This window comes from Phaethon lepturus, unplaced genomic scaffold (assembly GCF_000687285.1).
Source record: "Phaethon lepturus isolate BGI_N335 unplaced genomic scaffold, ASM68728v1 C14086749, whole genome shotgun sequence".
NCBI classification, from domain to species: Eukaryota; Metazoa; Chordata; class Aves; order Phaethontiformes; family Phaethontidae; genus Phaethon; species Phaethon lepturus.
Window position 1 is genome coordinate 1206 of NW_010576364.1, and position 11143 is coordinate 12348.

At 36.8% G+C, this 11143-nt stretch overlaps 1 protein-coding gene across 1 annotated transcript; it reads left to right on the forward strand.

Moving 5' to 3' along the window:
- Positions 1-295: 295 nt before the first annotated feature.
- Positions 296-11131, forward strand: LOC104614870 (serine/threonine-protein phosphatase 2A 55 kDa regulatory subunit B delta isoform; the record flags this gene model as incomplete). The annotated part of the gene is made up of 7 exons (XM_010295701.1): positions 296-461; positions 2163-2275; positions 5105-5282; positions 6112-6276; positions 7784-7953; positions 8044-8135; positions 9566-11131. Coding segments are annotated over 7 exons (1164 nt in total), but the record flags the coding sequence as incomplete, so codon positions are not given.
- Between the last annotated feature and the right edge of the window lie 12 nt (positions 11132-11143).

Sequence of the window (11143 nt, forward strand, 5' to 3'; positions counted from 1 at the left end):
AGCAAACATTAAGAACTCCTTTGCGGACAGCATGCGTCTTTAAAGTGCTTTGCAATGCTATGTTCTATGAGTACACGCATTTATATATAAAGATGCATTTCTGAAAAGGAAGTCTGTGTGCACTAGATTGATGCTAAACCAGGTACAGTATCATAGAGTAAAAAATGTAAAATTCATCAAGATCTGTTGTAAAAAGTTTACTTTCTAATTGACAATTTCTAGTCATTACTATGTATGTACAATTCCTAATGAACTGAGTAACATCAGCTTCAAGAAAAATTATGTTTCCTTGCAGAATAAAAGCCGTCCTCATTCTAGGGGAGAATATAATGTTTACAGTACCTTTCAGAGTCATGAACCTGAGTTTGACTACTTGAAAAGTCTAGAAATTGAGGAAAAAATTAATAAAATTAGGTGGTTACCACAACAGAATGCTGCTCATTTCCTGCTGTCTACAAATGGTAAGGATGCTTTATTTTTGCACAAAGAACTTTTTATGTCACTTGAATATTATCTCACCTGTGATCCACTTGCGGGTTTTTTTTCTGGGGTGTTTTGGGGTTGTTTTGGTGTCTTCTCTAATTATATGCAAAATATATTTTGATTGTAATACTCTGTAAATGACTGATTTATGAATGTAAAATAACAAAGCAGCAACAGAATGGGCATAGTAACAGACCTATGTTCTATGGATGTACTGATCATGCCATAGACTTACATATCTGGTTACTCTGCTTTATAGCTTTTGTATAAACAGGTTCCCAGTATGCTAAACTGTAGCAGAAGTCTGAATTTGACTTGATCATCCTAATTTTGAAATTTAATTTTTCGTGATCCCAGATGAATATTTAATAAAAACATTTGGAACTGAAACACCATGGTTACAATGCTGCTCTTGCTTTTCCAGTACCAAAACATCATGTGTGCTTTGAAAAGCAACTGCTTAAAAGACAACAGTCAGTCTAGGAGGAGTGTATTTATACCATTTTCACATAAAAACACTGCAAAAATTACAAGTTGGAAATTACAAATGCACTTTGGTGGGGTTTTTATTTCTTCCAGTAATTTAGTAGTGGGTATTAGGTCTGTATGAGTGTTAGGTCTGTTTCATTTTGATGCATCATGCAGCAAACTGTAAATGTAAAGGCAGAACTGCGCACAGAAAAACTTGCTCTTATTGTCAGAGGAATGTGCTTGTTCCTAACAGTTTGGATCACTTTTTGCCTTGTACTTAAATGACTTTATATAAGGGCTGATATCCTACCTGCTACACGAAATTTTAAAAGTGAGAATGACTTCTGTCTACTGGACTTTGATATGAAAATCTTACTTTGATACATGTCTTACTAAATTTAAAGCAGTCTTTAAACCGTGTCGTCCTAAATGCTTTGAAGATACGCAGTAGTTCGGGGAGGAGAGGTTTGTTTCCAGCTAGTTAAGGATCTCACTCTCAGTGTATACTTCCTGCACTTGGAAAGACTTCCCCTAGTAAGACCTGGGAAGTACATTCCTTTCGACGTGGAACCCTAAAATAATGGCGCAAGTCCTGTTCTCACTTAGTGCCTTTGGCTGTCTCTTGGCAGACACCTGGGAGAAATTTGGTTTTCCTTCAGGTAGCTAGTATAAGTAATTTATGGTTCTGTTGGGTATTCTCCCTAGCATTTGTCTGTTAAAAATAATTTAGATAGTCACACAGGGCTTAGTGGTGAATTTTGGTAATTGGTGAAACTTCCCTTGTGAAGGGTCGTTCTGGTTAATGGTAGGCATAGGGCCTCATTGTTCAGGCAGAAACTTGTATTTTGTTCAGACTGAATGCTACATTGGAGTTAAAATGGAATCCATCTTTTTTCCTCTCCATTTACTGATATTTTCATGCCTTTCCCATCTGCACCCCCCAAGCGCATGTGTCTGTAATTTTTTTTTGTTTATTTTTCATGTATCAATTCTGCTAAATAATGTAAATGAAGGCAAAGTACTTCACGTATACGTAGGGAGGGCTGTACTCCGTATTACGTTGCTGTTTACAGGACTCATCAGGATCCTTTCTGTTGCAGGGAGTGGAAACCTAGATAGATAAATAATATCCACTCTGCTGACTCCATTATTTAGTAATTTTATTTTGAATTTAATTCATTCTCAAGCATGTGAATTTTTGGTTTTAGATAAAACTATTAAATTATGGAAAATAAGTGAAAGGGATAAAAGAGCCGAAGGTTATAATTTAAAAGATGAAGATGGAAGACTTAGGGATCCTTTCAGAATCACAGCACTACGGGTATGTTTCTGCTCCTTGACTTTAAATATCTTTTTGCATGTACTTCTCAACCTTTATACTACCAAAATTGTCAACTGAAATGTGTAGATTCAAAATTATGTTTTGGTTAGGGTCATTGAAAACTTTTATAAAAAAACTGAGACACTTTATTATATACCTATTAACTATTAAATAAGGTTCCTCTGGAAAACTTGAGGCAAACTTTCATGATTATGATATTATAATATTAGCTTCCCAATAGTTTGTTGATTTGTTTTGTTTTCTTTCTTGGAATATCTTAGCATATCTTAAATGGATTTGAAATTTAAACTGTTTTTTAAAACTAAAATATTTTGTTAGAGACAGCTTTCATCCACATCAGTATATTCAAATTGTAGAAAAAGATATACTGATTTATTGACAGCAATAAAATACAACAAAATGTTGTTATTCAAGCATGAAAATAGAACATTTTGGAGTGTCTCTGGCTGGGGCTGCAGTACTCTATACTCAGTTCATAGAAAGCATGGACTCATCCTGCTGTGTACTTAAAATAGTCTAATGTCTTAGTGCAACATGAAGAAAACTGCAGGGAACACATTTATTTCAGAGACCCATAACATACTGACTTCTCTTCCTGGCCACAACCAGTCAGTAGAGGGTCGTGCTGTGGTGTGTGTGCCACTCACTAGTAAGGAGGAGTTAGCCCAGGCTAACCTTTATTTCCTCCCCGAGTACCCATCTGTGAAACTGGCAGGTAAGGTCCTGTTTGGCTTAAAGCACGTGCCATTGTGAATTTAGGAAGAATTTGCCTTTGATTGTATTGATAATTCTCTTCCCCCTTCCTCTCCCTGATATTGCTCATATTTAACTTGTTTGGTCTTTTTTCTAAGAACGAGACTCAAAAATTTAAGCAGGGTGCTGGGTATTCTATGGTTAGGTAGAAGGTGCCTCTGTTAGAGGCACATTCTGAGCATTTGGAAAACCTAATGTATACTTGAATAGTCTTGACATTTTTGCACTTGCATAGTGATGTCGTGGTAGGGTTAAGTGCTCCAAACTTGGGATCATTTAAAGCCGGAGTTCAGGAAATGAAATCATGTGGGGTTGGGGTTTTTCTTGGTTTTTTTATGTTGTTACCATAAATAGGAATTGAACTCAGGCTTATACTACTTTCAAAGCCAGTGCCACTCCTGTCGCTCAGAGGGACTATGCAGTAGTGGGGTTTTTGCCTTGCTTTTGCTTAAATTGAATATTGAACTGAAGCGTTAGGTATACATGAGCCTAATGCGTAATCATGTTGGGAAAGGATACCCGCTTCTTCTGGGAAGTGTCTGTCTGCTCAGCGTGTGGGAGCTGAGATCTGATTGAGTATTCTGATGAAAATATCTAAAAACCGGGAAATAAATTATGATACAATGCCTTAGCCCAGTGGCTGGAAGGAGGTACAGATGAAATTTTGGGTTCTACAGCCCTGCCCTTATGTAGGAGTAGACTACCCGTCTGGGAACATGGAGAGTCCAGAATATGACCTAACAGTTTTACAAGGTACTGGCTATAGCCCTGAAGGAGTGTGTTAACATCTTCTTGAAACACTGTAATATATTTAGGAATCATCAAGCTCAATGGGGTAAGCAACAAAAAGCAAGAACCTGTTGCTTAAAAGTTAGTCTTCTAAATTTGCTGCTTTTCTGGGAAAGGAAGGTTGGGCTGAGCTGCAGGCCTTGCCAGGCACTGCATCTTACAAGAAGGGATGATGGAATGAGCCAAGTCTGAGCAACAATTGTCAGAAGGAGGAAAAAAAAAAAAGCTCGCCTGGAGTTACCTCCATATGTTAAAGTGATCGGGTTTTAGAGATCTTGAGTATATGTACCTTGGGCTTTTATGGGCTTTGTTTGCATATTTTGTCACAGAAATATAATCCCCATTTGTTTATAAAGAAGTATACATGGAGGAGAAGCAGCACTTCAGAGCTGCATCCTTTGCATAGTGACCATGGTTTTTCTAAGTACCGTTCCTGATAATGCACATGAATGCATTTTCGATTTCACAACTAGGCTAGGAGCACTCATGTGGTGAGATAGGAAAATTGCCTAATAAAAAGTAATGGATTAATTTTAATCATTACAGTTTGATGTAAACAGACTGCACGATACAAACATGGTGAAAGCAATTACAGAGCTCGTAGATTAATTTGTTTCTTGTTCCAGGAAGACAGAATATCTTGAACACTGTCATAACTTTTCTTGGTTGGATGATGTAAGTTAGTGTTTGCTGAATTGTATGTACTGGAACAGCATAGGATGTCCTTGAGCAACCTTAAACTATTCACTTGCTGGTCAGTGAGCAGGAGCTAGAGGGAAGCTTAGTCTGCTTGACCCTGACAAACCATGGCACTCTTTAGATCAGCTAGTTGTGGAAATAGGGCATCCACATGTTCCCAAAATCGTACTGACCGTTCAGTGAACAAATTGGGGATTTTCTTTGCAAACTGTTCTTACCAATTTCACAAGCACTCCTCTAAGATATGAGGGTCATTTTTAAGCGCCTCTTTCAAATTAACATAATCTTCAGATATCATTATAACCATACACAATTTTTCTGTTGGGTGAAGTACAAAGATACTGTATTTGACAGGTAACTTCTGCAGAAGTCAGTGTCTGTGATTTTGTGTTGGTAGTATGCAGAGTCAGCATTCATAGGCTATTTTATTACTTTTCTTGGTCAGCGGATTTTAAAAGTGTTTAGTCACTAACTCAGAACAGAAATCTGTGGTGTGCAGTTAATTAGTATCTTCTGAGTCAGAAATCAGTTTTATGCCAAAATTGACTGTTGTCTTTCATGTTTCAGGTGCCAATATTGAAACCCATGGACCTAATGGTAGAAGCAAGTCCAAGAAGAATATTTGCAAATGCACATACTTATCACATAAACTCTATTTCAGTAAATAGTGATCATGAAACATACCTTTCTGCAGATGACCTAAGAATTAACCTATGGCATTTAGAAATCACAGATAGAAGTTTTAGTATCCTTTTTTTGTTCTCTGTGAACACTGGGGCACATCTAAGTTATGTATGTTTAAGATAATTGCTTTAGTTTTACTAAATCTAGGGATTTAAATACAGGATCTTAAAATCTGGAGGTTTAATACAGTGAAAGCAGGCCTTAGGATGCTCTCATTCATTCTTGAGTGCAAGCATTCTTTCAATGACAGAAATATCAGAGATAGTTTGATTTCTAAAGAGAAATTGAGGAATTTTGGGTGCTTCCTTTATTTGTGGAGCTCAGGCTACTTTAATAAGAAAGACTTGAAAAGTAGATCCTTTGTTACTGTAGATACTTCTTTCCAAAGTTTAAGGTCTCTTAACTAAGTGACACTTCCCTTAAAGAAAACAAATTTCAATTTCTATTCATGTGAAATGGTATAATTAACTGCAGAAATAATTTTCAAATCTTTTTGCAAGCCTGTGTATCCAAAACTAATGGTATGTCCTACATTGACAAACCTGCAGTAAAGTAAAACTGCAGAAATACTGAATATTAACTAGATCATGTGCAGATTTTCTGAAGCTTTAGGTAAATAGATGAAGTATATGCAGTGTTTAGTAGGAAGCATTAAGAAGGAGGCTTGAGAGGAGTCTGAAATTATCTCCAGCATCTGTTAAAGTTGATTTGTAAAATCTAGACTTTTTTTTAAATCTGCTCAGGTCACTTTACTTTTTCTAGATTGCACACATTGGAAATTAAGATCTTGCCCTGGCTTTCTATGTGGTTTTTCTAACATTTTTCAATAAATATCTGCTACAAGTGATTTGAATGTGAAATGTTATATGCCTTTACAAAAACCTTCCCAGATATTGTAGATATTAAGCCTGCTAACATGGAGGAGCTGACAGAAGTGATTACTGCTGCAGAGTTCCACCCTCATCACTGTAATGTGTTTGTCTACAGTAGTAGCAAAGGAACTATTCGACTCTGTGACATGCGTTCTTCAGCCCTCTGTGATAGGCATTCAAAATGTACGTTAGGATGCGTCTTTGGTTTATGGGTTTCTTTCTTTGGTTTCATGCAAGATACAGTGCATAGGTGTTCTGCTTATAAATAAATGTGCCAAGTTCTGCTTATGGGTAAAGAGCATACAAGGTAAGGGGTGGTAGTTTTGTAGAATGGAACATTTTAATTGTCTTGTTCTAGGCCATCAACAAGCAGAAGTGTAGCATGAGACAATTGACGATCTGACTCTGCTCCTGTTTACCCATTTATGCATCATAAACTGATGGGAACAAGTGCTTTTGGCACCAGTGAGACCTGTCTTCTGTCCAGACTCAGTCTTGGTGCTTCTCAAAGGTATCTGCTTATCAAATGCCAGTTCAGGGCAGTTTATTCACCTTTGTGCATTAAAAACTGGGCTGATGCTGCCAGAATCCATTTACTTTGTCACCATTTGCAGCTCCTAGGATAGAATTAATTCTTAAGAATATGCGCTGCGTTTGAAGCAAGTTTCCAGGGGTGAAAGGTGAATGCTCTTTAATCTGCTGAGCCACGTAAACTTAACGTAGGCGAGGAGAGCTTTTCTATTGAAGTCATAAGGGTAACTGCCTATGCCTTGTACGCGGCCTCTTCTGTCTTGTTTGCTACTGTAATAGTTGTGGTTTTTTAGTATTACGAGTCCCATGGGGTGACCTATCATACTGATATTTGCAGGTAAGCTTTCTATAGTGCAGATAAGGTTTTCTTGTTGGTGGAAGGGAATATTTGTGCAATGGGAAATGTAGAATGCTAGGCCACTTCATCTATTTGACTTAGTGTTCCATTAAATTACTTAAAAGCACTATATTTTTAAACTGCTTGTCACTAAATAACATCCTGTTAAAAGGAGTCTATTAAAAAATGAAATAAATAGTATTATTTTTAATTATTATTACTAAATAAATATTAATAAATTATTAATAATAAAATTCAGGGTAGCTTGTGTCATGAAAGACTGACTCTTCAGTTTAAGTAATGCATCTCTTTATCTGCTTTCTAAAACCATACAAATTGCATTTCAAGTGTAGATATTAGTATTTCATTTCAGTAGGTTATGTACAACTTGTCTTCAGAGCTAAAGAAAAATATATTGTACAGTAGTCTCAAAATGCATGGGTTATGCATTAAGATACTGTGTTTGGGATGCTGATGTTTTCACCTCCTTGTTCAACATGATTTATAGATCAGTTGTAATGCTTACTGTACCCATGTGCTGTTTTTTAACCTTTTTTTTTCTCTGATTCATCCCTAAGACCTGTGAATTGTAGCTTGCTGGTGCTGTGCTTCAGTTGCGAATGTTTGAGATAGTCATCAGATTGCTACATGCCTAAGAGCATAGCATTGTTTAAAAAGAGATTATTTCTAAAAAGTATTTAACAGCAGCTTTCCTTAAAAAGAAACTAGTATATTGCTTTAAAATTTTCCAAGTACTGAAAAATGTTTGAAGCTGTAAAATTTGGTGTTGGTTTCATTTGTAATTGTGTATTCTATCTACAGTTTTTGAAGAACCTGAAGATCCTAGCAGCAGATCATTTTTTTCAGAAATAATATCTTCGATATCTGATGTAAAATTCAGTCACAGTGGTCGATACATGATGACAAGAGACTACCTTTCTGTTAAAGTGTGGGATCTCAACATGGAAAACAGGCCTGTAGAGACATACCAAGTATGGTGTTCAAGTTTTCTTAAATATCCCTTCTTTCCCCTTTTTCTTCTTTTTCTTTATATCTAATACCAATTTAAATGTTCCAAAAAGGTTCATGAGTATCTTCGAAGCAAGCTTTGTTCCCTTTACGAAAATGACTGCATCTTTGACAAATTTGAATGCTGCTGGAACGGTTCTGATAGGTAAGTTGGGGACTTTGTTTTGTTTTGGGTTTTTGGTTTTCCCTCAGCATTAGGAATTTGGTTTCCTGTCTTGAAAGCCATAAGCAGTACTTAACTTTAAGGATGTAATTAGTTACATTCAAATTAACTGGCTTTTAGTTTGTTTTTGTCTTGCAAAAAGACTTCATTCTTCAATCCTCCACCCTCCAGTTGCAGAAGCGGAATAAACTTTTGTATGTCAGTTTGCTTCTAATATGCATTATTATTGAATTGAGAAATATACTGTAGCAGTCAGTTTACAAAAAAAATTGCTAGCAGTACTTACAATATCTAAGAGAAAAAGCATAAAGTAACTGGTGTATGTTTTTCAGTAAACTAAAATGCAAGGAAACTGACCCTTATTTCTATGGGTTTTTTTTTTCCAAGCAACTCCAGTCAGCCTTTTTTTGGAGGGGTAAAAAAAAGTCAAAGCAAGGTCATCTCATTTTGACACAAGAACATAAGTTGTCATAGAAGTTGTGATGCTCACCTCTCTTTGAAAAACAAAAACCATTTCACTCAGTGCATTCTCCAGTACAATCTGAGGGGTATATGTTGTGGTAATAGTATCTCATTCTCCTCCTAGTCATTAATTTTTTAATGCCATGAAGACAACATGTATCGGCAAATAAGATGACAAGGGCGAGGTGGTTGCAGTTTTGACAATCTGTGGGACTTCTGCCATGTGGGAAGTGGCTTTTCGAGTCCCAAGTGGTAAAGATAAGAGTTCAATACAGAAAATAATGAAACACTCAGCCTCAACTTCATGTATATTTTTTCTGAGAGCTACGAAGAAGCTGTTCATTGGAAGTTAGATACATAAAAGCATTTTCAGATGCAACATTTTTTTCTGCCATGTTCAAAAGCAAATTTGATACTGTACAGAAACTCTGGATTGTTTCTGCAGGGCTGCATCACAACATTCGCATAAGGGGTTTCTTTTACTGATTCAAGACAATTTTTCATAATTAACCCATAGGCGTGCTCGCTGTCAACATGTGCACAGTGCAAAGGAAGGCACTTTCATTTGTGATAGTCTGCTGAAATTAAGCAGTTTACAATAGCTTTGCTTCCATCGTAATTTCTGTTGCCACGGGATAAAGGGTAGAGTAGCAATAGGAAAACCCGCTTTGCTCACGTTAAGATGAACAAAGCATGAGACTGCTGCTGAGTGCTGGTGGCAGGGGTGGAACCAGGGGAAGACCTGAAAGGGAAAGTGATGGAGCAGAAACAGTGCTGAAGTCTGAAAACAAAACTGAGCAAAGGTGTACATCAGAGGGGAAAGGAGTATGGCCAGATACTGGCCATGAACTTGGTCTGACAGTCACTTTGTGTGTAAGGGAGAGAAGGTGGGGGTCGAATGTTATTTCTGCAAACCTAGTAAGATTTTATTTTCTTCTGTTTTTAAACAGTGCTATCATGACTGGATCTTACAACAATTTCTTTAGAATGTTTGACCGAAACACGCGACGGGATATCACTTTAGAAGCATCCAGGGAGAGCAGCAAACCTCGTGCCATCTTAAAGCCACGTAAAGTGTGTACAGGTGGTAAAAGAAAGAAGGATGAAATAAGCGTTGACAGTCTGGACTTCAACAAGAAGATTCTTCATACAGCATGGCATCCCACGGAGAACATCATTGCTGTAGCTGCCACCAATAATTTGTATATATTCCAGGACAAAATTAACTAAAGATGACTTACTTGAGGACAGAGTCCGTCGTCTTGCATAGTTAAGCTCAGTTGTTTATCTGTAAAAGAGAAGGCCTTGTTGTCCTACCAGTGAAGAACATTGATGCACTTACTTCCCTTTAGATAAAGGAGAGGATCTGGCCTGGTTTTTGAGTTCATGGGGTAGTTCTGCCTTCGGTGGGGGTAGGGAGTGTCAGTCGCTGTTATCCGGGAGAAACCCTCTAGAGGCAGAATTCATGGACAGTGCTCAATAAGGCCAATACTCCAAATGTATTTATTTAAGTCTGAGCCTTCCTTTCCAGTTTATAGACCAAAAATTTAACACCCAAGAAGAAAAAATTGTCATAAAAATGTAATTTCTATCTCTCGCGCTCTTTCTCTGCTGTAATATTTGGGCCTTTCAAAACATATATTGTGCTTTATGCCTGTAAACATTCCTCCTCTGGCCTGCATCTTGGCTTAGGTGTTTTTACCTTTGAGCACTTAGGTAGGTCTTGAGTTGGGTTCGTAGACAGGTTTCCATGAATATTTACTCACCAACTGTATCTATAACCACACCTTCTGGTGTAAACCACTTAATAAAATAACAAACTATAAAAAGTGTTTTTAAATCTGAAGGTATGTATTCAGTCTTTTTATTTTTTTTTTTATTGCATGTACTGAGATTGTGCAAAATAATTCTGGTAGGCAGAATGTTTGCCCCAAAACGTTGATTTTTGGCAAACTAATACAAACTTTTTTGTGTAGTATTTCAAATTCTAAATTTAGAGTTTCCATGAAATTGTCATTTAGTTTAAGTTGCACTGGTTTTCTTGTAAAATGCTATCTGTGTACCAAGTAGGAGATTGAAAAGGTTAGTATAAAGACATCCACAGCCTTAATAGAAAGTGACCACCTTGCACAGAAGGGAAAACAAAACACTTAACAAATTTTTTTCTTTGAAGATAAAAATTCAGTTTATCTGATGCCTCTCAATGTTAGATACATACCTTACGTGCATTATGTTTTTTTTAACCTTTTTAGTATTTGTCATGAAGATAAGAGTTTATTTTAAATACTTGGCATAATAAATTGTATTTCACATTGCAGTTCAAGCCGGCAAAAAAAAGCAAAACTATCTTGATTATGCCAAGCAGCAATGCAGCTTGATACCGTTTAGCACGTTCCGACTTTAACACCAAGATGTCGGAAAACACTCAGGCTACGAGCTGGCCTTAACTGTGGTGGTTGTAACTCGGTTCTTGCTAACTTTTTTTTAAGCCTTAGTTACTTCATTGTTTTGTTGTTTTGGTGTCGTTC